Here is a 24,437-nt window from a genome sequence, read left to right as displayed (position 1 = left end):
TAGAGTTTCCATGGCACCATCCCCAAGAGCCCCACTGCCCTCTCTCGTGGCAGCAATGGCCAGATCAGTCTGTCATTCTCTGCTGGCACTCAGGACGAGTTCTCCCCTTGCAGGGACACATCCTTATCTGGATCAGCCATTTGCTTTTCTCTCTTTTCTCCCCACTGGCTGCTCTCAGATGGCCAAGGCCAAGCAACCTTTCTATTAACAGCAATCTTGGTCTTCTCCCCCTAGTTCCTGCTCCACATATTTAGAAATCTGAACATGAGTTTGGACACAAGGAATTGCCTAAACCATGCAAAGTCCACAGAGACAAATGTGGACATTGAGAACTAAAGCTTTTAGGGAAAACAACTCCAGCATGGAGGAAAATCAGCAGCCTCAACCCTAACTGGGTTTGACAGGACGATCTCATCTTTTCCTTCTTACTCAGAAGAATGCAATTAGAAAAGTTAAACTGGAAAAAGGTGCTCCTCAGAAATATAAACACAAGGTCCAAAAGAGCTAAGAAATGGCCCTTCATGGCATTGGCCATTCTCACCAGCACATCTTTCCTTTCCTTCTCCAGGTTTTCCAGTTTCCTCTGCAGAGATGCCACCTCCCGACGAAGAGTCACAGCCTCTTCCTTCAGGGCAGTGGCTTCTTCCTTCAGGGCAATTTCTAGAGACGTCACCTTCTGTTCTGCCCTCCACATCACTGCAGCAGGGATGGGGAAGGAGAAGGGGAAAAGCAAAGCAAAGGCAAACTGATGAGCATCCTGCAGAGACAACAGCACTGTCTTCTCTGCCTGCCTGTTTTTGCCAGGCCCTAAGCCCCCAGGGGCTTCCAAAGCTGACAGAAATGAAGGAAACTTCCAGGCAGAGAAAAAAGCAGGAACGAAAGGGGCAAGGTTCAGAGGAATATGAAAGTGTGTTTGCTCTTGGGCTTGTGCAGAGTGAGCAGTCAAAGGCAGGGAAAGGAGCAGGGATGCCTGTGCAGCCCTGCCCCAGAGAGGCCAGTAGCCTGGAGGCTCTGGCAGAGCCTGGACTTTGGGGGAATCGAGCTGAGGCATCCAGCTACAGCTCCTTAGCACAGACACAGCACCTGAAAGGCGCACCAGCTGTGCACAGGATCAGCCATAGCACAGCCAGATGGCACTGCCAGCCACAGCATTTTTCTCTGGCACTTGGATGGATAAATCTCCTGCTGGTTGTTTTTGCCCTCTGCCATCTCTGGGCACTGCCCTTTTCCTCTGTGTGGCATTAGAGATCCCTGCTGGTGAGACAGGATGGGGCAGTGGGTGGGAGAGGAGAAGCTGTACCTTGTTCACTTTCCTCCAACTCCTTCTGCAGCTCCTGATTGTGAGCCATGAGGTTGTCCCTCTGAGCCTGTGTGTTCCTCAGCTCCAGCTCCAAGGCCTTGCACTGTACAGCCATGGAGTCTATTGTTTCCTCAGAGCTCTGGAGCCTCACACGCAGCTCAGACACCTCCGCTTCCGGCAGCTCCTTCTCTTGAGATGCCTGAGCAGCCTGCTTTTCCATCACTGTTTGCACCAGGGACAAAACCTGGAAGATGGATTCACAGAGCCTCAGGGACAGGACTGCTCCTGAGGCAGCAGAATGGGCAGTAGAGAGAGCAACAAAGTAGAAATGACTTCAGGCAAAACAAATGCCCAAAAGAGAAGGTGCAGGACCAAGGATTCCAATGGAGACAAATTAACTCAAACCAGGGAAAGGGAGGCAATTGGATTCCTTGAGGCTGCAGCTATGAACACCAGCTGAACTGGCTGAGGTGGAATTGCCCTCCCCTGCCTGCCATAGCCACGTCTGTGTCCCCACATTGCTCAGTGCCTGGCACAGGCACCAACTCCATCTGAGATACCACTGCTAACAGAGGGATGGAGAAGCTCCAAAGGAGTCTGCTACTGCTTCCCCTCCCAGATTTCCTGCTTGCACCCAGGAGAGAATGGGGGAAAATATCGGCGGCAGCACACACCAGATCCAGCCTTGGCCTCAGGGAGCAGCAGCAGCCCTGGGCAGGACATGGCAGCACTGGATGCTGCTGGGAGCAGAAAGCAGTTGGGACCTCCAAGCTGAAGGTGGTGTTGCGTGTCCCTGGAGAAAAGGATGCCAGGGCACAGCTTACCTCGGTGTTGAGCTCCTGCAGTGCTTTTCGATGCTCCGAGTCGAGCAGCTCGGCCTGGTGAAGAGCACAATGAAGATCACACACCTGCTTGTTCAGCGCCAGGTTCTTTTCCTCCAGCATTCTGAGGCACGAGTTCTTTTCCTCCAGAGACACAATCAGCCTGGAAGAGAAGCATGCCACCCTTTACTACATGGTATCACAGTTTATAAACTCTGAGCACTTGCAGCAACTCAGGGAAAACTGCTCTGTCTGATGAGGTTTGTCCAAACAACTTGGCTGTTTGTTGCCCCTGCAGTCACAGCCTGTGGCTAGCACAGACCTTTCCCATGGGAACTCTCTTCTTTCTTTTCCTGTGTTTTATAAACAAAGATAAAGTTTGGATGTTGTTAAAAACAGTGTCTCGAGATTTGGACAGTTCAGGCCTGGCCAATTAGCTCAGGGGGAGGTTTCGGACTGACCAATCTGGGTGACCTTTCAAAAGTCTAGATAAGTTGAAATTAAATAACAAAAGACACTTTTTTGATGCCATTGAGAACCTGGTCCTCTTTCCTCTGCTAGCGGCTCGACAGCGACAACAGCCCAGCATTTGCCCACTCTGCTTTTATTCATGACAGAATGGGGAGTTCCTGCCTACATGCCCTGCCCTCTTCTTGAGATGAGAATGTCAATGCACACGTAACTGTCTTGCAATGAAGACACTAGGGGAGAGGAACAATTCTCTTCTGACTAACCAGGCTCCAAGGGTGGAAGCTTTGGTCAACCTGGAAGAGACATTTTCCTTCCCCCATCTTGTATGTCCAGGCAGGAAGAGCAGCACCTGACAGCCAGGAGATCTCTGGGAAGTTACCTAAGATTTACCAACACCCATCCTACTTTCAGCTGGAGAGAAACAAAGCCAATAGCAGAAGTGGTGACAGAGGCTTCGAGCACAACCTGATGGAAGATGCAGAAACCTCCAGGCAAGCAAGAGTGCCCTGCCTTTTCTTGCTCTTCTTCTTGCAGGAAGAATCCTGTGGCACCAAAGACTGAAAGGATTTGATCAGCTGCAGGAGCTGATGAGGCTAGCAGAACAGTGGAGGCTAGCAGGGACCCTGCTCCACAGGCACCACCCTGCAGGCGCCCGGTGGCATTTGATGAGGAACAAGGCAACAGAGACCCTCTTGTTTCTTGGGTTCCTCTGAGGAGAATCTGCCTTAGATCAGAAACCAGGGCCTTAAGATGGTTCTGCCAAGCAAAGGCATCAGGGTGCCAGGGCTGATCCAGATCCCAAAGGCTTCAACTTACTGGACCCAAGGTGGAGCTGATGGATGTGTCCAGCCCCTTACACTGCAGCTGGGGCAGTGTTAACACACCCACCTAACAACAGAACACACCCCTAGAGGGAAAGAGCTACCCCAAAGAAGTTTTTGTCCTCAGAAAAACTGCAACTGAAAGCTTGAAAGAAAAGAAAATGAAACACAACATCCACACAATGAGATGCATCTGCAGAAAGAGTTCAGAACTCTGCCACTTAGGAAATGCTGCCAGAGCCTCTGGCAGGTGCAAGGAGGGAATCCATTCCTCACAATGCAGAGTCCCACAGGCTTTCATTTACCTGGCTTTTTCCCTCTCTAGGGCATTCAAGGAAGTCTGCCCTTCTGAACTTTGGCGCGCTGCATCTTCCCATTGACGCCATTCCATCTCCAGGTTCTGCAGGTGCCCTTGCAGCACCTTGTTCTGATCTTGTGCCTCCTCCAGCATCTTTTGCAGATGCTCAACCTCCAACACCTTCTGCTTGGACAGTTCCTGGGCCTCCCTCACATCTTGCTGAGCTGTCCAAACAATTGTTTCCTGCATCTCCCTGGAGGCTGCCAGCTGACATGTCAACTCTTCCACCTCAAGTCAAAGAGAACAAAGCAGTCAGAGGCTACAGCCACAGCCTGTCACTGTCAGCCACGGCAGAGGCTGTGAGGAAAGGCAAAGGCCAACTTTACATTTCTCCCTCTCCTGAGAGCACCACATTCACAATGGATATGGACAACTTGTTTCCATCTCAAAGTGGCTCACCAAGGGCATCAGAAAAAGCACCTCCCAAACCAAGGCTAGCAGGAAGAGGCCAACAGGAATCCATGCTGCTGGTTGCTGGCCATCAGCCCAGAGGACCAGCCCAGCTCTCCAGGGCAGCAGCTGAGATTCAGCAGAGCACTGAGGGTCCTTCAGAGCAGCTGCCATGGAGCCCACAGCACAAGGCAGCCCCAGAGATCACCCCAGCAGCTGCTGCTCTGCCATGGAAAAGCAAGAAGGACACTGACCCATTGGCTGGATGACTGTGGTGCCACTGCTGTTTCACTCACCTGCTTTTGTAGAGCCTCCCTCTGCTCAAGGAGGACATTCATTTCCTCTTTGATGCCTTGGAGTTCTTCCTTGTGCCTCTTCTGCGCTGCCTGGATTTCACTCTGAGCTTCCTGCAGCTCAGCTTGCAGCTTTGCATCCATGGTCTGGCAAGAAAATGCAGAGCAACTTCCTGGGACCTGCCCTTAGGCTCAGCTTTTCCCACCTGCTGTCTCAAAATCTCATTCCTTCAGCTACTTCTTTTGGCTTTTCTACCCAGCTCTGCTCCCATTGCAAGCCTTCCTTCCTGGGGCTGAGCTCTGGAGCTTACCAGGCTCTGTGCTCCCAGGGCCTGAAGCAGCCCTTGCCTCCTCAGTCCCAGGACCTGCCTTTTGTGCCCTTGTCCCTGCCCTGCACTCTGTTCCCTGCCTACTCAGGCTTACCTGCCTCTTCTCTTGCTGCTCTCTCTCCTCCTGCCTGAGCTGCTGGACCTGCTGGCAGGCTTGGCTTAGCTCTCCCTGAGTTTGGAGCAGTGTGTCTGAGAAAGCCCTCTTCTCCTTCTGCTTTTCCAGCAGGACCTGCACAGAAGGAAAGAGCAGAGGGCTTCACACTTGCCCTGCAACATCTGTGTGGCAAGAGGCAAAGACTGATAGGCTCATGTGCTCCCAGAGCACTCAGCTGCTGCTCCCCTGGGCCACTGTCTGCCCTGGGCAAGACACAGCTTCCCAGCAAGTGACTTAAAACACAGCACAGAAGACATCTCTGGGTTACTGATCAGAAATACTCCAGATGAGTCTTTAAAAAGATTTTTCTCTTGTCAGCCTTCCTGCTGTGCTCTCCCCGTGCCCACAAAAGAAAAGTCCTACAAACTCAGTTTGGCTATGAACACCTACCAGTACACACCAGAAGAGGAACAGTAAGAGAGCAGTGAAGATACTCTCAGGTAAGTCTTAGAAAAAGAGAACACAAGAGCAGCACAAAAATCCCAACTGAAACCCAATGTTTCTGCCTGGCTTCCTATGAGAGGGCTCATTCCTGATCCCAAAGATAGCCTCATTCACCTTTCACCTCCCCAAATTCACGGCAGAAGACAGGGAGGGCAGGCTCCACACAGCCCCCTATCCTGCCATCTCCCACAGCTCCAGCCTTGCAAAAAATCACACCAATTCTCCTTTCACTGTCATTACCACTTGCTTGGCATTTTCCAGCATATTTATTTCCTCTTCTTGTTGAACCTGCAAGGTGGTAATTTTCTGCCTCATCTCAAACAGCACCTTCTCACACAAGGAGCTCCTCTGCTCTGGCTAAAAACTTCACAGCATGTCCTCTGCAGCTCTGACAGCCTGGGCTGCCAAAAGCCTCTGGCACTGCTACCTTGGAAAGGCTATGTCAGACCCTGCTGGATTGCCTGGGACCAGACAGCTCCTTCCCAACAAACATGCCTACTCCAAACTCCGTGTTGTCACCCAAAACTACTGCATCTTCCACAACTGCCACCTGGCAAACAAAATTTCTATGAGGATCTATTCCAGTGCTGGACATTTGCAGGAAAGGTTGAGCCAAAGCAATCTTGCTTGCTGAAGCAAATGGAAATATACAGGAGTTCCCCTTCTAGAACAATACCCACATCAAAGTATCACCTCCTGCAGTGGGCACAGCAGCTCTTTGCAATGAGGGCATGCTTGGCAGGGAAACGGCTCTTGTGGTGAGCAGTCATTTAGTGAGTGATGGAAGTTGGGCTGATGTGGCCAAAGCAGTTCACACCAACAATACCACTTACTTGTCTTGCACAGTGAAGGTGTCTAATGGCCCCTGCTGCTATTCAAGCCTGAAGACTAAACCGTGGTTTTGAGCTCCTTTCTTCAAAAGCAAAACCTCTGCTGTGAATTTTCCAAACCTACCACGTACTCCAGAACTGAGACTGTGTGACAGTGAGCATCAGAAACAAACCGTTCTCTCACAGCTATCCTGTAATACCCAATCCAAAGCTCCCCTGGCACAGCTGGGGGCTGTTTCCTCTTGTCCTCTCCCTTGTTCCCTGGGAGCAGAGTTCACCCCTCACCTGGCTGCACCTTCCTGTCACAGGGAGTTGTAGAGAGCCACAAGGTGCCCCCTGAGCCTCCTTTTCTCCAGGCTGAGCCCCCCACAGCTCCCTCAGCTACTCCTCATCACACCTGTGCTCCAGACCCTTGCCCAGCTCCATTCCCTGTTTTAGGGGCTCTGTGGCTGCCCAAAGTAACACATTTTGAAAATCGTGTAACATTTTGCTGATGAACATGCATCTCCCTGGCTAATAAACATGTGTGCCATCTTGAGCCAGTTGTGCACAGCAGTGTCCCTGTCTTCTACTGCCAGAAACAGCATCTGGGCTGATCTGACTGGCACAACTCCCACTCCCACAGGTGCTGCCCAGGAATAAGGTGTCCAGGGCCCTGGTAACATCATCCCTCTCTTGCTCCAGCAGATCCCTCTGAAGCTGCAATTCCTCCAGTGTCTGCCTCTTGACTTCCAGCTCACTCTGCAATGATGTGTCTTTGCAGCCAAGTCCTCCACTGTACAAGAAGAGGCAAAACAAGACAAGTTTTCAACAGAAAACCACTCTCATTTCCAAAACCAACCTTCATCCTGTCCTGCTGCTCCGCCTTTTCCACCTGGGCTGACACTGCCTTCAGCTGCTTGGTGTTCTCCTGACTCAGACACAAGGCTCCTGGCTCCAGGATTCCAGTGCATTGCTGCAGCTTTTCCCTGGATTTCTCAACGTTTTCACAGTGACTGCAGAGACAAAGCTCAGTCAGAAGAATGAAGAGGCCTGAAGAGTCACCGATCCCAGTTTCAGCATTTCAGGATGAAGCTGGGGACAGTGGGCTAAGGAAGACCTTGCTCTTTCCCTCCCAAGGAAGTCCTTCAGAGACAAAGGGAGAGGAAGGCAGGATTTTGCCTTCCTTCAGTGAGAAGCAGGGACTGGGCAGGGGCACCCAAAGAACAGAATTCAGGGAAGCAGCACAGCAGGCGGGGGGAGTCTTCTATTCCAACATTGCTGTGCATCTCCCAGACAGCCTTGGGAGTCAGAGTAAAATGAAAAATGTGAAAACCCCTGACAGGACGATGCTCAAGGGCTACACTGAAGCCTACACATGGAAGGGCAGGTGAGTTCTTCGCCCAGAACACCTCAGAACTCCCAGACTTGGAAGCAGATTGCCTCTGGAACGAAGGAGGAGGAGCAGGAGGAGGTGGAGGAGGAGGAGGAGGAGGAGGAGGAGGAGGAGGAGGAGGAGGAGGAGCAGGAGGAGGTGGAGGAGGAGGAGTAAATGCTCACCTTCTGATTTCTTCCATCAAAGAGTCAATGTGCTGGTGGCGGTTTCTGAGTCTCTTAGAGTTCTCATCCATTTCCTCAAAGCGCCTCTGCAAGCGCTCGCAAGTCTCTGTGGCTTCCTGAAGCAACTCAAAGGGATGCTGTTCATCAGTGGTTGTTAGAGTTGCCAGGATGTTCCCAGAGTGTACACGCTGGAAACGGTCACTAATGGAAATAGCCATGCTGTCACTGTCTTCTAACAGCACCTGAAAGCCCACATCCAGCTGTTAGTCAGATACTCTGTTTCTATTCCCAAGTACCACAAGAAGTGGTGTCCATTCATGGAGAACCAGTTTCAAAACCCGAGCCAGCTCAAGCACAGTTTACTCACCTCAGGGGTTCCGGAGGAACGTCCCTGGTGAGAAAGCCCTTGAGCTCCCTGGAAGAGCACAGGGAAAAGCACACTCAGACTGCATGACTACCCCTGAGGCAGTCGCCTCTAAATGCTTCCCAGCCTGTCCCAGAGCACAGCAATTCTAGCTGAGCTCTTCCTCCCCTCCTTGGGAATATTTTCAGCCCAGTAGTTAAACAGCAGCACAAATGAACATCCTGGAAGGTGTCTCATCACTTCTTCTAAGAACACCAGAAGGGGAGCTGCCCAGAGCCCCATCCAAGTTGGCCTTGAACACTTCAGGGATCCACAGCTTCTCTAGGAAACCTGTGCCGGGGCCTCAGCACCCTCACAGGGAGGAATGCCCTCCCAGTATCCCATCAAAGCCTGCCCTCACTCAGTGGGACCCCATTGTCCCTTGTCCTCTCCCTGCAGACCCCTGGCTAAAGTCCCACTCCAGCTCTCTTGCAGCCTCTTCATGCATTGGAAGGGGCTCTAAGGTCACCCTGGAACCTTCTCCAGGATGGACAACCCCAACTCTTGTATCCTTTTCCCTTGGCACAGGTGCTCCAGCCCGTGGAGCCCATCTTCCTATCATCCTCGTGGCCTCGCTGGGCCGCTGGGGATCATCTCAGAGATGTCTGGGAGAAACCCATTCTTGTCTCTGGGAAGCACTGACACTGTGCTGTAAATTGGGCTGAGGGGAAGGCAATGAAAAGCTGCTCCCTCATTTGTGCCCACAGCCTCCAGTGAGACAGGGACAGAGGAGGAGCTGTGGGTGTGCTCTGGTTTGCCAGGAGACCCCATTCCCTCCCAGGCCCTTCCCCACAGCCAGCACCAAAGCTGCTGCCAGCTCTGGAACAGCCAACTGTTAATCTCCCTTGTGATTCCCCAAGGGAATTGTTCCCCGTGGCACAGCCCAGGCCCACCCAGGCCCCTGCTAGGCTTGGCACAAATACAGCAGCAGCTTTCTCCCTCACCTGCCAGGTCTCCATCTGCCCCTTGGCACGAGCACTGACCAATGCCAGTGTCCAAAGGCCGTTGGCCTTTGCAGGGTCTAAACCCCAATGTCCAAAGGCCGTTGGCCTTTGCAGGGTCTAAACCCCAATATTTAAGGCTTGTTGGCCTTTGAAGGGTCAACAGCACAAGATCCAAGTGCGCTTGGCCTTTGCAAGGTCTAAGCCCCAACGCTCAAGCACTGTTGACAGCTCTAGGGTCCAAAACCCAATACCCAGGAGCTGTTGATTGTTGCCATGATGAAAACACCAACATTCCATGGGCTGTTGATGGTTGCTAGGATGCAAAGTCCAACATTCCATGGGCTGTTGGAGGGACCCTCCCCTGGCTCTCCCCCCATCCCTGCTCCCTGCTGGCCCCAACACCTGCACCCCCACGCCTGTGTCCCCACAGCCTCGCTGCTGAGCAGCTGGGGTGCAGGGACCTGCCTCTTAACATGAATTCAAGGTTGCTGCTCCAGACAGCATCAAATTTAAGGCTCAGCTTTGCCAAGACCCACGTGCTCTTTAGGGATGCACTTAGCTCCTGAGTCACAGGAATTCTTCCCTGACAAAGGGCAGATATAAGAAAAAGCCTCAAAAGGTTCTTGGTGCATACAAACATTCATGGAAAGTAAACCATTGTGTTTAGAACAGACACACGAGGAGGAAAAATGGTGTTTCAGGGTCTTTTGAAATTCCTACAAAGAAATGCCAAGAGTTGCATTGTTTAAAGCTCATAAAATAGATTAAGAATTCTGAGACAGCGACGAGTGCTTTTTTTTTTCTCTTCCTCTCCTCTCCTCTCCTCTCCTCTCCTCTCCTCTCCTCTCCTCTCCTCTCCTCTCCTCTCCTCTCCTCTCTTTTTGGCAATATATCAATAGGTTTGTAGGCAGAAGAAAAGTCTTGCTGCTTACATCAAAGATTCCTTGCTAGCAACAGACCTTCAAGAACCAAATGGGCTTGCTTGGGAAAGCTTTGGCAGGTATTTTTCACCCTCATCTTTGAGAGCATTTGTCTGTGTCCTAGGGAGGATTTTTGTGCCCTATTTGATGGGAAATGGTTTCTGAGCAGGGCACAAATCCTCCGCCAGGGAAGAGAAGAGCTGCACCTGCCTTCTCCAGGGCCCATCTCTGCAGAGACTGATGGCCCAGGGATGTCACTGCCAGGTTAAGGCTCAGAGAGCGATGCAGCTTCAAGTCTCTGCTTCCAGAACAGCAGCTTGGGGCTCCTTGGGCACAGCTGCAAAGGGGCAGGACAGCTCCTGGTGAAGGTCTGACAGCTCCAGCCTGGTCCTTGCACAGCTCTCAGTGTAGTTCTCCAGGTCATCCTGTCCATCTCGAGCCTGCTGTGACTGCAGCAGGCACACCTGAAAGAGGCACAAGGGCAGCCTCAGACAAGCCCGCGCTGGCAGGAGCATCCGCAGCCCCGCGGTAGCCGTCGGGGCAGACACAGCCTCCAAGTCCAGCCCTCACCAACACTCTGCCCGTGGGGAGGGGGAAAGGAACAGGCTCCCAGACTGGCCCCTAACAGAGCTCAGATCATCCACAAGTTCAGTTCATGGCTGGCAAAGCCTTCCCACGTACAACCCTCAGCCATCACAGGTCTAGTAGGGAGACTTCCGACAGGATTTAGGAACCCAGCTGTGATTTCCAAAGCACACACTGGGGTCACTGACCCCTTTCTCCACAGGCTGTGCCTCAGCAAGAGCTGCTTCCCTGAGCCTTATGGCTTTAACTTATTTTTATTGATTCATATTTATAATTCTTCTACTCAGTTTTACTTAATTGTGGGGGTTTTTTGAAGGGCTTTTGGGGCTTTTTCTTGGTTTTGACATGTTTCAGTACTCAATCCACCTTTTCAATCTTCCGTTTTTTTAATGAAACTTCAATATTGCCTGAAATCTTTCATATGTATTCAAATTTATCCAATTTTCATCAGCTTTGTTGAAATTTCGAGGGGCTTTTGGAGCTTTTTTGAGTCATTTAGCATACCCGCCCAGCCAATCCCTGAAGGCGCTTTGCCCTCCCGCGCTCCGGGCGCGAGCCGCCCCCACTTGTCAATCAACGAGGGGCTTGGGCTGAGGCGGGAAGTTCTCCCGCGCCTCCCGTGCCTCGCTCCCGGTGCCTCCTTGTGAGGCTGAACTTTCCCCTCCTGCCCCAGTCTGCACTGGGCTATGCTGGTTTATACTGCCCAAGTAGTGGAGCTCCTGCCCCCACCCGCACCCCTACCCCCTGCCCCCGGAGGCTGAGGCACCCCCAAAGGAGCTCTGGGCTGGACTGGTCCGTGCTGGTGGCTGCAGGGGAGCTTAGAGGGGAAAGGGACGTGGTAATATTGGTTCCTACTGGACCATAGCGGTTTACTGGGCTGCGGGCAGGGTGGTTGCTGGTCCACACTGGCGGCTGTTGAGGGGTTTACAGCTGGAAAGTGGGATGGATGCTGGTGCATACTTGTTTCTATTAGTGGGTGCAGGCTGGTTTTCGGTCTGGAAAGGGGCACGGTTGCTAGGCCATCCTGGTCCCTACGGGTTTACACTGGGCCATACTGGAGGGTGCAGGAGGGCTTTTGGGCTGGTAGAGGGGTGGTTGCTGATCTATTCTGGTCAATCCTGGTCTAGACCGGGCTATACTGGTAGATGCAGGGAGACATTAGGACTGCAAGGGAGGCAAGCGCTTGCTGGTCTATCCTGCTGCCTACTGGTGGCTGCAGGGCCAATATCCAAGAGCCCTTGGCAGGAGCAGTGTCCAAATGCCAATATGCATTGGGCTACTGGACACAAGGCCTTGGACAATCATCAGCATGGATTTCTGCTGGCCTCTTCCTGCTGGCCTTGGACTGGGAGGTGCTTTTTCTGATGCCCTTGGTGAGCCACTTGAGTTTTGAAATGAGTTGTCCGTATCCATTACGAATCTGGTGCTCTTAGGATAGGAAGAAACGCAAAGCTGGTCTTTGCCTTTCCTCACAGCCTCTGCCGTGGCTGACAGTGACAGGCTGTGGCTGTAGCTCCTGGCAGGCTGTGGCTGTAGCTTATGACTGCTTTGTTCTCTTTGACTTGAGGCGGGAGAGCTGCCCTGGCCCTCAGGAGACAGAGGTGGATCCCAACACTGTCATCCATCAGCTATCCCCACCCTCTTCCCTCTTGACCTCTGGTGCAACTCTGGGCCACAGGTTTCCTTCACTGTCCTCCTGCAGACTCCCTTTCTGCATCACACTGCAAAAGACACTGTAAATATATTCATCTCCATTGTCTCGTGCTTTATTTAGGTCAAATTTCTAAGGGGTTGGATCTGCCACCATTTCCCTGGCGGGATTGTTCCAGAATCTGATAGATCTCACTCTGGGAAATTATGCTTCCTGCTGCCCACCTTTCATTCCCATTTCATCTCATTATGACAAAGCCTGTGGTTGGATTTGTAGGAGCTCCTGGCTTTCTGACCAGGTGCTTCCTGCTGAAACCAATGGTATCTGTGGTGCACAGACTGATGGCAAGTGCTCCTGGCTTGGAGTGGCCTTCCTGGCCACCCTGTTCCCCTTGGAGGGACACTGCTGCTGTCCTGCTTACCTGATGTCTCCAGAAGGGGTTAACCCTCCCTGGGAACTCCAAGTTCCTGATCCAGCTCCCAGCCTGGAGTACCCACTGAAGCCAGAGCAAAAGCTCACATCAGGGGTGGGAGGAAGCTGTAATCCCACAGTTGTGCTAATATTTGGATCAGGAGCACTCAGTGCTTAAATGTCTCTCGCAGACGGCTGAGAGTGTGTTTTGCTAAAGCAAACTGCAATTACATTTAGTATCTTCAGTTTAGCTTGACATGTTGCCTCTAGAAGGAAGAGATGCGTTGTATTCTGAGCTCTGCAGCTCAGGCAGTGTCTCTGACCCTCTCTTCTCTCCTCTGGAGCCCCCCAGACCCTCTCCTGGGCTGCCTGGCAAGGAGAACAGAGCTGAGGGCAGCAGGGAGGAGCTGCTGATGCACAGCTATTTCTGTCACAGAGCATCGTCCAGCACTGACCATAGAAATGAAGCTGGAGCCCTGCAGAGCAGAGCAAGTCCAGGAGCAGAGGCCAGTCAGGAACAACCCCTTGACTGCAGGAACCAGAGGAGGTACAGGGAAGGCAGCACTGACAGGCTGCAGCTCTGCTCCTATCTGGGGCAGCAGAATGAGGGAATTTTCCCCAAGCTGAGAGCTCACCTAGGATTTGGACTTGGATTGCTTTTCACTGTCTTCAAAGAATAAAGGTAAAATTAACACATCCTCTCTATTGTCCATGCAAAGGTGAGGGTCTCCTCCTTCTCAGGGAGGAGCAACAGACTGGAGACAAGATGGTGAGCTAGATCTGCTTTTGCTTCCTCCAGGAAGTTGGTTTTGATTCAGAGATGTTAGATGAGCTGATAACAACTGGTCAATGCAGCAATCCATCTCCTCTCTGGTTCCACACACTGATGCTCATAGTGGCCTTTTCCCACCACCTTCCCCTCTCCCTTTCTCGTTGCAGTTCTCAACTTTTACAGTGCACGAGGCCATGAAATTTCTCATCAGCCCAGTGTTATACTAGACCTGGGGAACAGCCATGCCAGAAGTAAAGATCCCCTTGGGCTCGTGGTGAGGAGCAGAATCCCTCACGGGTCAGCCAGTAGTCCCCTAACACACCCTCACCCTGTCCTCCGCGTTACTTGCAGGAATATTTCTGTTGCCAAAGTTTTCCATGATAATTCTTTCAAATCGCTCATAGCTTAGACCAGTTTTTCACCACAGTTCTACCCCACAGTCCTCATAGACAGCATCCACCACATGTGGGAGGAGCAGATCCTGGACCATCCTTTCAAACATTCTCACTGGAAGCTAAAGAGAAAACAGGAGGGTGTGGATAAAGTGCCTTAAGACAGAAATCTAAGGTGCCTCAGAAGGTCAAGAGGGTCTCCCATAGGTTCCATTGCATCCATGAGGAATTCTCAGGTATCCCATGTAGTTGCTGGGATACAACATTTCTGTGGTTAGATATCCAGTCTGTCCCTGGCTTTCTGGCACTCCAGGGATCCACAGGAGTTGTGTGTGTGTGTTTGTCTAGACCTCAAAGATAGGGCGGCTCTGGGTTTTTACAGAGAATTTAAGCAATGGGAGTGCTGATTCCTGGAAAAGCTGATGGTTGGCAGGACCCAGGAGTTTTCTGGGCTGCTTGGTGTGAAACATGTTTTCAAGTCCAGGGCGAACGTTGAACATGAGGAAGAGCAAAGCACTCCGGGAAAAAAGGCAAATACCTCCACAGCGGAGTATCACCAGAGCGTGGCTGGATCTGGATCACACAACCCCTGCTGTCCCAGAGAACATTGTGAAGGGGAGATAACTGCAGTCATCACTGTCCAACATTTAGGGATGAAATTAGGGATCCACAATTAGGGATGAAAGGACTCGCTGGTAGGTGCCCGTGGTGCTTTGGTACTTGCTGGTGCCTAACTGGCTCCCAAGACTGCACATTTTCAACCTGCTCCTCTTCGTAAGGTCTGGGGGCACCTGAAAGCACCTGAAAACACATCTGCCTGGGCTTGTTGGAGATCCTGCTGGCAAAGCACCCTCCCATCCATTCCTGGTGTTTCTCATCATTCTGCTCAGCCAGGCTCAAAGGCACCTGGATGTGGAGGGTCCAGGTGTCCCACCAGGTGGCATAATCACCCTGGGCTTGGATGGCCTGTGTGACTGGTGGGGAAGGAAGTGTGGGAGGTGGGAGGGAGAGGGAGGAATGCCACTGTCCTTGGCCTATCGTCACTCTGTCACAGTCAGCGTCTAAATAAACGCCGTCAAGCTCCAAGCAGCGGCTGGGGTACGCCCAGAGGAATTCACCAAAGTCAGCATCTAAATAAGGAAACCCTGGACTTGGAGAGCTTGTCCGTGGTGTGTGTGTGTGGAAGCAACGTCACCACAAGGAGATCCCTTCCCCCTGCCTTCCCTGCATTTGCTTTCGCTTTGCTCCCGAACAAACGAAGACAACAGCTGTGTTATTTAACGGTGTGTGTTTTACTACCAACAAAGAATGGGCCTCTAAAACAGGCAAAATGCTCCGTGCCCTTCCAGGGAAATGTGGAATTGCAGGTTTGGCCAGGATGATCCAAACAGTAAAAGTGCAGCTGGAGCATTAAAAGAGAGTTGGTGGCAAGGGTGGTTGGGTTTGGCTGGACTCACTGGAATGGTGATCAAAAGGACAATTATGCTGCTTTAGGAGCTGAGGTACTTGCCACATATTACTGTAAAGGCAAACCTTAAGGATTGCTGGATATTCAAAGAAGTGAATACAAAGCAAAAAAAAAACAACAAAAAAACCCCAAAAAGCTCCCCATTGCTACTGTTTTTCTAAAGGTCACTCAGATACCATAACCATTGCTTCCCAGTGAAAACCTTGGATGCCATCCATGAGCAGAGGTTATCTTGTGCTGAGCAAAGGAGATGAAAGCAGCTCTGGGGGCCAAATTCGAGCTGACCTGGAAACAGCCACTGTGGGTACCAGAAGGGATGAAACCACATCAGTGCACAACTGCACACGTGCTCAGCCACAATATTTCCCCCGCTCTCAGCTGACTGCTGGCATTTACCTCTTTGAGCTCCCAAATTTAGTGTAGGCAAGTGTTGAATCTGGGGAAGAAAGGAGCGAGTTGAATATTCATGCTGCGGTTGTGAGGAAAGTTATGTGGAGAATAACTCTGACATGAATGACACAACACATCCAACATCTTGTCTGCAGCACTCAGCAAGGAAGCTTGAGCGTGCAAGGCATTTTGAAACCTAAATGGGAACATTTGCGTCAGCTCAGGTGGCACTCACGGGAGAGCTGATGCATCTTTGGGGTTAGTTTGATGCAAATGGGCACTTGAGAAGAATTGTGATGGTTGTTTAGCCAAAGGTGAGCGGTAAGGTGTGCTAAAAAGGCCACTGTATTGATTGAAACGCATCTGGAAAACATCAGGCTGATGTAAAACATGAGTAATCAGCGCAAGCTAAAGGCTATTTCATGGAGCTCACCAGCATGCGTTTGTGAGCACCCTTCATTAATAAACCAATGGAATGTTCCTGCTGGCAGAGGGTTCAAACAGCTCTCGGGGAGCTGCTGGAGGAGGTGGCTCTGTCTCAGGCTCTGGAGGAGGTGGTTGTGTCCCCAAAGGGCTGGTGACTGCCAGGGACCTGTGGTCATGGAGGAGGGTAGTCCCGGGTCTGTCAGGGACAAGGTGCCACAGGGAGGGATCTGCCTCAGGACTGCTGTTCTGTCAGGCCCTGCACCCCACCAGGGTGAGGAAAGTTTAGTTTCACAGAGCACATCCCTCACTCTCGTCCTGTGTCCGCTGCAGAGATCGCCAGTGGGTCTTACAGAGGTCTCCAATCCACAGAGAGTCTGGGCCACGCGAGCCAGAAATGTGGAGGATTCTGGCAGAAGCTGCAGGTCAGGGAGAGCTGTGATGTGGCCCTTAAAAAGAACACGTTTTCTGATAAATGACTGAACTTTCTCTGCCTCCATCCCCTGCTCCCTCAACACTTCTACTGCTGGTTACCTGATGGACTCAGATATTTCTGTCTGTGTGACCTTCTGCACATCCTGGGGACCAAGTGGGCTCTCTGACTCCTGAAGGACAAACCCCCTTCTTCCTCTCTCCTGTTCTGGGACCATGCAAACCCCTCACGATGCAAATCCCTCACGGGATGCTTCACGACAGAGCTGACAAGGTGGATCTGTCCCAGTCAAGTGTGGGATGCAGAGCCCCTGCCCTGATACACACCCCATGTGAAATATTTGCATGGGAAGCGCTCCTGCTGCAGCTACTCTGCATTTTTGTGGCCCTGGAGCTCAAATTTTGCCCTCCCCCAGCTCTCAGAACTGACCTGGAGTTCTTGTTTCCCCCACGGTCTCTTTCTCACTAAGTGATTTGTATAAAATCCAGCATCGCCATCCAGAGCTGGTTTTGGAAGGAGAGGCCACAAGTGAGGGATTGGTCCAACTTCTTCCCAGGGCATGGGGCACCAATTCATGGATCTTTTCCTGCCTGAGCAGGAAGGAGGACTAGCCAAAGTCAGAAATAAAGATGTTTTCTGACTGCCCTCTCTTCCCCAGCACCCACCATTTGCTGAGCAAGGCACCTCTCCGAGCTGCTGAGGAACTCCTGTCCTGGCAGCATTTTTAGCGACCACATCCTTCCACTCCTGGGCTTCTCAGCCTCTAAATGTGAGTTAAAATATTCACTGGTGTGAACTGCAGACCTAGATTCCTGCTCCCAGCCTGCCTCTTCTGGCTGCTCTGAGGCTGGGCACAGATTTTGGTGCAAGAGCGAGCTAAATGGCTTTGGGATCCTGGGGAATATTGCTGCTCCGTGCTGCTGGGTCCTCAAGCTCTGCCCCTGTTGATGGTAATGCGGGCTGATGGCTCTGTCACAGCACGGGGCTGTGACAGCGGCTGGCCCTGACGTGGCCCTGGGCTGGAACCGTGCCGTGGGTGTGATCTGGTGTGATCTGGGCCAGGGGTGTCACTGCTGGCGGTGACAGTGATGCCGTGGGACATGGGGTCACCGTGGCGAGACAGAAATGGGCTGTAATGGCTCCTGAGTGGGGACAGAGGTGGGGCTGGGGTGGCTCCTGAGTGGGGTCAGGAGGGCTGGGGTGGCTCCTGAGCAGGGACAGAGGGGCTAGGATGGCTCCTGAGTGGGGTCAGGAGGGCTGGGATGGCTCCTGAGCAGTGACAGAGGGGCTAGGATGGCTCCTGAGCAGTGACAGGGGGGCTGGGATGGCTCCTGAGCAGGGACAGGAGGGCTGGGGTGGCTCCTGAGTGGGGACAGAGGGGCTAGGATGGCTCCTGAGTGGGGTCAGGAGGGCTGGGGTGGCTCCTGAGCAGGGACAGAGGGGCTGGGGTGGCTCCTGAGCAAGGACAGGGGGGCTGCGACAGCTCTGGCCCTGATGCAGGAGGAGCACGATGGCACTGCAGTGCCAAGTCCCCCAGGGTGGGTGAAGGAACAGAGGTCACAGGGCTATGGGACTGTGAGGAGCAGCACCCTCCATACCAGAATGACAAAATGGTTTCAAAAGGACCTTAAAGCCCCTCTGATTGCACCCCCTGCCATGCAGGACTGAATGGGGTTTTGAGGAGCTGTGCAAGAGTTGCACACAGCAGGGTGGCCTCCAGTGAGACCAGTAAAGCTCACTGGTGGCTGCTCCCTGCAGGCTCCTGCTCCCTGCAGGCTTCCCACCCAGTGCAGGGCTCAGCAGCTTGGCCTTTGGTATCTTATTTTTATTACAGATCTGAAAAGAAACCCTGCTTTTGTCTTAATTGAAACAAAACCAGGAGGTTTTTTTCAAAACTTCACTGTGCACAAGCTTTAAGTGGCTGTGGTTTTTGTTTCTAGCTACTTATAACTATCTGATGAACCATTTCTGTTTTTCTTCCCTCCCCTCCCCTCCACTCCCCTCTGCTCCTGTCAGAGTTGACAGGATGTTGCCAGAGTGTACACACAGTTCCATTTCCCTCCAGCCCAAAGCTAATGCCTCTGTCCACTGTGCAAGCACAGCAAGGAGGGAACCCAGTTCCCACATCTGCAGCTGGCACCACTGTGGCTATCTGCTCCACCCTGGCATCTGCTCCATGGCAGGTGGGACTTGGGGATGATCCTGCCCTGGGCTGCCACTCTTTGGCTGGGCACTGCCCAAGCTGCTCTGGAACTCGTCTGATGCCCACACAAACCGTGGCTGCACTTACTGTCCCAGCACCATCCCGTGGCTCTTCATTTCCCAGCCCAGCAGTGGGAGGCCTCTGGCAGAGGATTGCTGCCCTTTCCCACCCTCAGGCTCTGCTTGCGTTAAACCAACGCACAGGGCTGGCCTGGACAATTCAGAAGCCTACTGTCCCCTACCTGGTCTTGCAGGAGCTTGTTTATTTCCAGTTGTTGAGCAGTTCCCTGAAGCCTGAGGCTTTCGCGACACTGCCTGCAAGAGCTGTTGTGCTGTGTCTTCCCATTCCTGCTTCCTGAGAGCTCTCTGCTTCCAGCTTGTCGCCGTTGAGCCGCTAGCAGAGAAAAGACCCCAGTTCTCAGTGTAGCAAGAAAGAGAGAGTTTATTATTTTGATTTCAATATATACAGACTTTTCAGAGGTCGCCCAGATTGGTCAGCCAGAAACCTCTCCCTAGGCCTGACTGGCCAGGCCTGAACCGTCCAAATCTCGAGACACTGTTTAAAAAACATCCAAACTTTATCTTTGTTTATAAAACACAACGGAAGGTTCTCACGATAAATACCTGTGCTAGCCACACCAGCTCACGTTGGAGGCACTTCACTTCTCCTGCAAACATGACCAACAGCAAGATGCAGAGTGTTTACTGACTCAGGCCCTTTGAAACTGGCCATGCTGTCACTGTCATCTCTACTCTAATCTAGTTTCTTCTACTGTAATCTAATCTCTACTCTACTCTACTTTGCAGGGTCTAAACTCCAATATTCAAGGGTTGCTGGCCTTTGTAATGCCAACACTTTCTGATAAAGCCATCTTCTCCTTCTGCTTTTCCAGCAGGACCTGCCCTTAGGCTCATTGTTTTCCATCTTTTTGATTTTTTCTCAAAATCTCATTCCTTCAGCTACTTCTTTTGGCTTTTCTACCCAGCTCTGCTCCCATTGCAAGCCTTCCTTCCTGGGGCTGAGCTCTGGAGCTTACCAGGCTCTGTGCTCCCAGGGCCTGAAGCAGACCTTGCCTCCTCAGTTCCAGGACCTGCCTTTTGTGCCCTTGTCCCTGCCCTGCTCTCTGTTCCCTGCCTACTCAGGCTTACCTGTCTCTTCTCTTGCTGCTCTCTCTCCTCCTGCCTGAGCTGCTGGACCTGCTGGCAGGCTTGGCTTAGCTCTCCCTGAGTTTGGAGCAGTGTCTCTGAGAAAGCCCTCTTCTCCTTCTACTTTTCCAGCAGGACCTGCACAGAAGGAAAGAGCAGAGGGCTTCACACTTGCCCTGCAACATCCGTGTGGCAAGAGGCAAAGACTGATAGGCTCATGTGCTCCCAGAGCACTCAGCTGCTGCTCCCCTGGGCCACTGTCTGCCCTGGGCAAGACACAGCTTCCCAGCAAGTGACTTAAAACACAGCCCAGAAGACATCTCTAGGTTACTGATCAGAAATACTCCAGATGAGTCTTTAAAAAGATTTTTCTCTTGTCAGCCTTCCTGCTGTGCTCTCCCTGTGCCCACAAAAGAGAAGTCCTACAAACTCAGTTTGGCTATGAACACCTACCAGTACACACCAAAAGAGGAGCGGTAAGAGAACAGTGAAGATACTCTCAGGTAAGTCTTAGAAAAAGAGAACACAAGAGCAGCACAAAATCTCAACTGAAACCCAATGTTTCTGCCTGGCTTCCTATGAGAGGGCTCATTCCTGATCCCAAAGATAGCCTCATTCACCTTTCACCTCCCCAAATTCACGGCAGAAGACAGGGAGGGCAGGCTCCACACAGCCCCCTATCCTGCCATCTCCCACATCTCCAGTATTTATGCTCTAACAAGGCCACCAGGGACGCAGGTTATTTCGAGGAACATTCTAGGGCTGCCCACAGTGATCCCAGCAAGCTGCCAGCTCCTGTGCACACGCTGTCAATCCTCGCAGCGCCCAAATTCCTGGAATCAAATGACCTCAGGGCACTCTTATCTGACATTTTTAGAGTTCCTAGGCTTCAGGAGGCTGAGATTTGAAAGGTAAAAGGCACAGAAACAACCAATGCAGGAGGGTTATGTTGTGCTGTGGGAAATCTTTGCTCTCCCCTCATTTGGAAGCATCTCTTAGAGACAGGATTTTTTATATTTCCTTATACAAAGTTTTTTCAGGAAAAGATGACACTCGTTTTTCACTGGCACAATGAGGCTCTTGTGAGCTGTTGTGCCACTTCCCCTTTTGAGGCTACAGCTGTCCCCTGCGATGGGAAATGGGAATTTGAGGTGTGAGAAATGAAGGAGTGAAGAGTGCATGGCAGAGAATGAGTGCATTCTCATCCAAGGTGGGTGAGAATGTGGCAGGGCTTTGCTTTCCCTATGCCTTTTCTTTCCTCATTTCTTTCCCACTTTCCTCTTTCCTTCTCTTTCTTTCCTCTAAGGTACCGGAACTCTGCAGGGACACTTTTGCTTTCCACGTTGTTGCTGCCACAGCCCGAGGGACAGCTTGGCTGTTCTCCACGAGCTCTAACTGCCAGACTCCAGGCCTTCCACAGCCTCTGAGTCCTCTGGAACTCGACACATTTGCCCAGGCAGTACTTTGTTATCCTCTGCTTCTTCCCTCTCCCTCTCCGTCTCCCTCTCCGTCTCCCTCTCCGTCTCCCTCTCCGTCTCCGTCTCCCTCTCCCTCTCCCTCTCCCTCTCCCTCTCCCTCTCCCTCCCTCCTCCCCCCCCCCCCCCTCCTCTCCTCTCCCTCTCCCTCTCCCTCTCCCTCTCCCTCTCCCTCTCCCTCCCACTGCTGTGGGCAGACACCTTTGTGTTTTCTCTCTCTACTGCCATCGCACAGCGTTCACAAAGGCACCTTCACTGCGACACCCCGTGACTCTGCCCAGCCAATCGCTGAGGGCACTTCGGCTGAGGCGGGAACCGCTCGCGCCCCGCCCCCCGTCCCGCCCAGCCAATCCCTGAAGGCGCTTTGCCCTCCCGCGCTCCGGGCGCGAGCCGCCCCCACTTGTCAATCAACGAGGGGCTTGGGCTGAGGCGGGAACTTGTCCCGCGGCTCCCGTGCCTCGCTCCCGGTGCCTCCTTGTGAGGCTGAACTTTCCCCTCCTGCCCCAGTCTGCACTGGGCTATGCTGGTTTGTGCTCCCCCTGCCCATGTAGTGGAGCTCCTGCGCCCCACCCCCCTCACCCTCCAGTGCATCAAATTCACGTCGCTAGAGGTTTGTGTCCACGAAGGAGACCGAGGAGTCCTGTAAAAGTCCCTCGATTCGAACACGGGGAGAGTCAATCAGGTGTGTGTCCAACGGGGTCTCTCTCAATTAGTTGGAGCAACTAGCCGTCTCTTCCCCTCGTCTCCTGGCCGCGTCACCCACTCTCCCTTTGCCCGTTGGCTGAGGTACCTAGAAGGTACTTGGGACTTCCTGATCCACCTCTCCGTGTCCCTCCTTAGTATGTGCCCCATGTAAAACACACGATCCATGATCATTACAATTAGCTGAATCAATTAATTAATTTTAGATAGCTTTACTAATTGACACGGACTGCTGCTCTGCCGAGGTCATGCTAAACTCCTGAATTTTACAGGGTTATGAATATTAACTATTTTACCCAGGGCAGACTGAAAGCTAATTAGAGTCCCCCAGACTCCCATGTCACCTCCCTCAGACTCCCAGAACAACACCAGAGCCACGCCAAACCCTTCTGCCAGCCCCTAGAAACGCCCAGAGACCCCTCAACCCCTGTATAAACCCACAGCACCCCATAACTTCCCCAAAGCCACCCCAAACCCCCTATCACATTTCCAGATCCCAAACAAAGCCCTATTCCACCCCCTCCCTCACCAAGGCCACTGGCACTAACACATGGCTGTGGCCTGGGGGGACACCCTGGTGGTCTTCGGGTTGGAGCTGGTGGAGAGGGTCCTGACCAAGAGCCTGTGGGGCTTCAGCCCCTCTGGGGGAGACTGGCGGGAGCTGTGCGGCCGCACTGGTGGATGACTGGCTCTACGTGTTTGGAGGTGGAGAGGGGGCTCAGGGCATCCTGGGAGGCACTGGGGGCATTTTCAGGGGGCTACAGGGCTGGGGTGGCTAGAGGGTTCGGGGGTGCTGGGGGGATTCAGGGAAGGGGGAGGTTGGGGGGCTTTGGGGGCTGGGGAATGATCCATGTGTTTGGGGATGGGGAGGAGTCTCAGGGGGTCCTGGGCCGGTCTGGGGGGCTTTGCGGGCACTATGGGGGCTGGGGGAGCTTCAGGGTGCTGGAAATTATACCAAGTTTAAAATTTGTTCTGTAACTTTACTCAGGGGATTTGTTTGCCTTTGTACCTGGGAGAAGGGAATTGAAGTTTCTTTTCAGGGGAATGTTTCAGCAGGTGAGGTCTGATGAGTTTAACATCTCAGTGGATTGGGAGCAGCAGAGAAGATACACCAAAGATAATGACCATTAACGACTATTAATGACCATTAATGGACATCAGCTCCAAACATCATCCCTGGCACGGTTGGTGACACCTGGTCTGGGAAAAGAGAGATAAGAGAACCAAGAATGAGAACCTAATTAACATCGACGGCGAAGCAATGGAGACCCAATAGGAAACCAAATACTAAGAACTGCGTAATTTGGGAACAGTGATCATTGAGCCAATTAATTTCTATGGGTTTTAACTGTATAAGCATGTAAAAGTTTTAGTAAAGTTTCTATGCGATGGAATGATTTTCTCCGCACAAGCCGGGCAATGTGTGGATGAATGTTTTGCACTGTCAGGCAGGCAACACCAGCCCTGGTCTCCACTTGTTCACAGAGTCAATCAGGTTGGCCGGGCGTGAATTCTCCATGGTAAATCTATGCTGGCTGTTCCCAATGTGTTTCCTTCTCAGTTGCTTGAAAAGGTGTCCAGGAGCATTTGCTCCTTCCCCTTCCAAGGGATTCAAGAGAAATATGGATTAGCCTGTAGTTCTTCAGACCCTCCCTTGTGCCCATATTGCAGACTGGTGGAATGCTCTTTGCGGCTCTCAGGAGCCCCCTTCAATGGCCAGGCTTTTTTAAAGACAGCAGACAGCTCCCGTAGCTTCCTCTGGTCCTTAGACCTGGTGTGTGCCTGGCTCATGAGCTCCCTAACTATTCTCCCCCTTGCCTACTGCTTCCGTGGGAATGTCTGTACATTCCTCCTGGATAACTTGATTTTTCTTCCACAATTTTTTCTTCCACGTTCCTCCTTTGTGAGATGAGGTTGGTCAGGAGTTCCCCCTTCAGCTGATCTCCGGTCATCCAGGGTTGTGATGCTGCTTTTCACCTTGTTGTCTTAGTTTAAATTATGCCCTCAACCCCTGACCTTCTCATCCTTAGCCAGTTCTTGAGTGTTTTCAGGATCAGGAATTCCTCCCTCCTATCACAGGTCATAGGAAGATGAATGACTTATCAGCTGGGCAAGTTTCAGTTTCCATCTGTGATCATTAATGGAAAAATGGACCTGGGAGGGAAAGGAACTCCCAGAAGCCCAGTTTCAGCCCTTGCCCAGGAGTTGTTCCTGATCTCCATAAAACAGGGGTTTATATGGTTTGAAGAATAGTCTTCAAATGATCTCTGCACGCCAGCTTTTACCTCCCTCACAGCGCTTCTTCCCACAGTGTGTCGCACCAGCCTGGCACGGTTCCTATGCAGGTGGCATCCAATGTCACCAAGAACA

The 24,437-nt window shown here is 52.1% G+C and overlaps 2 protein-coding genes across 6 annotated transcripts in view; one reads left to right on the top strand and one right to left on the bottom strand.

Moving 5' to 3' along the window:
- The window catches only part of LOC146428869 (uncharacterized), a 14,792-nt gene extending 5,434 nt beyond the window's left edge, over positions 1–9,358 (bottom strand). For 2 of the 5 annotated variants that reach the window (XM_085079338.1, XM_085079334.1), the window contains exons 1-9: positions 9,098–9,358; positions 8,118–8,165; positions 7,751–7,992; positions 7,053–7,206; positions 4,878–5,012; positions 4,458–4,601; positions 3,719–3,999; positions 2,125–2,284; positions 1,301–1,544 (exon numbers count right to left, since the gene is read on the bottom strand). In XM_085079338.1, coding sequence (XP_084935464.1) covers positions 1,301–1,544; positions 2,125–2,284; positions 3,719–3,999; positions 4,458–4,601; positions 4,878–5,012; positions 7,053–7,206; positions 7,751–7,992; positions 8,118–8,165; positions 9,098–9,112 — 1,423 coding nt within the window. In that variant the 5' untranslated portion in view covers positions 9,113–9,358. The remainder of the gene's footprint in view (positions 1–1,300; positions 1,545–2,124; positions 2,285–3,718; positions 4,000–4,457; positions 4,602–4,877; positions 5,013–7,052; positions 7,207–7,750; positions 7,993–8,117; positions 8,166–9,097) is intronic. The other 3 variants (XM_085079335.1, XM_085079337.1, XM_085079336.1) reach the window with 3 other exon arrangements.
- A 2,729-nt stretch (positions 9,359–12,087) lies between these two features.
- LOC146428868 (uncharacterized) overlaps positions 12,088–24,437 on the top strand; it is a 23,327-nt gene continuing 10,977 nt past the window's right edge. Inside the window, exon 1 of the mRNA XM_085079339.1 lies at positions 12,088–12,105. The gene's annotated coding sequence lies outside the window, so the exon portion shown is untranslated. The remainder of the gene's footprint in view (positions 12,106–24,437) is intronic.

The sequence above is a fragment of the Lichenostomus cassidix genome, chromosome 20 (genome assembly GCF_008360975.1).
Source record: "Lichenostomus cassidix isolate B80296 chromosome 20, HeHo_3.0, whole genome shotgun sequence".
In the NCBI taxonomy this organism is placed as follows: domain Eukaryota; kingdom Metazoa; phylum Chordata; class Aves; order Passeriformes; family Meliphagidae; genus Lichenostomus; species Lichenostomus cassidix.
Note: the sequence above shows the minus strand (reverse complement) of the source record. Positions and strands in the feature narration are given on the sequence as shown.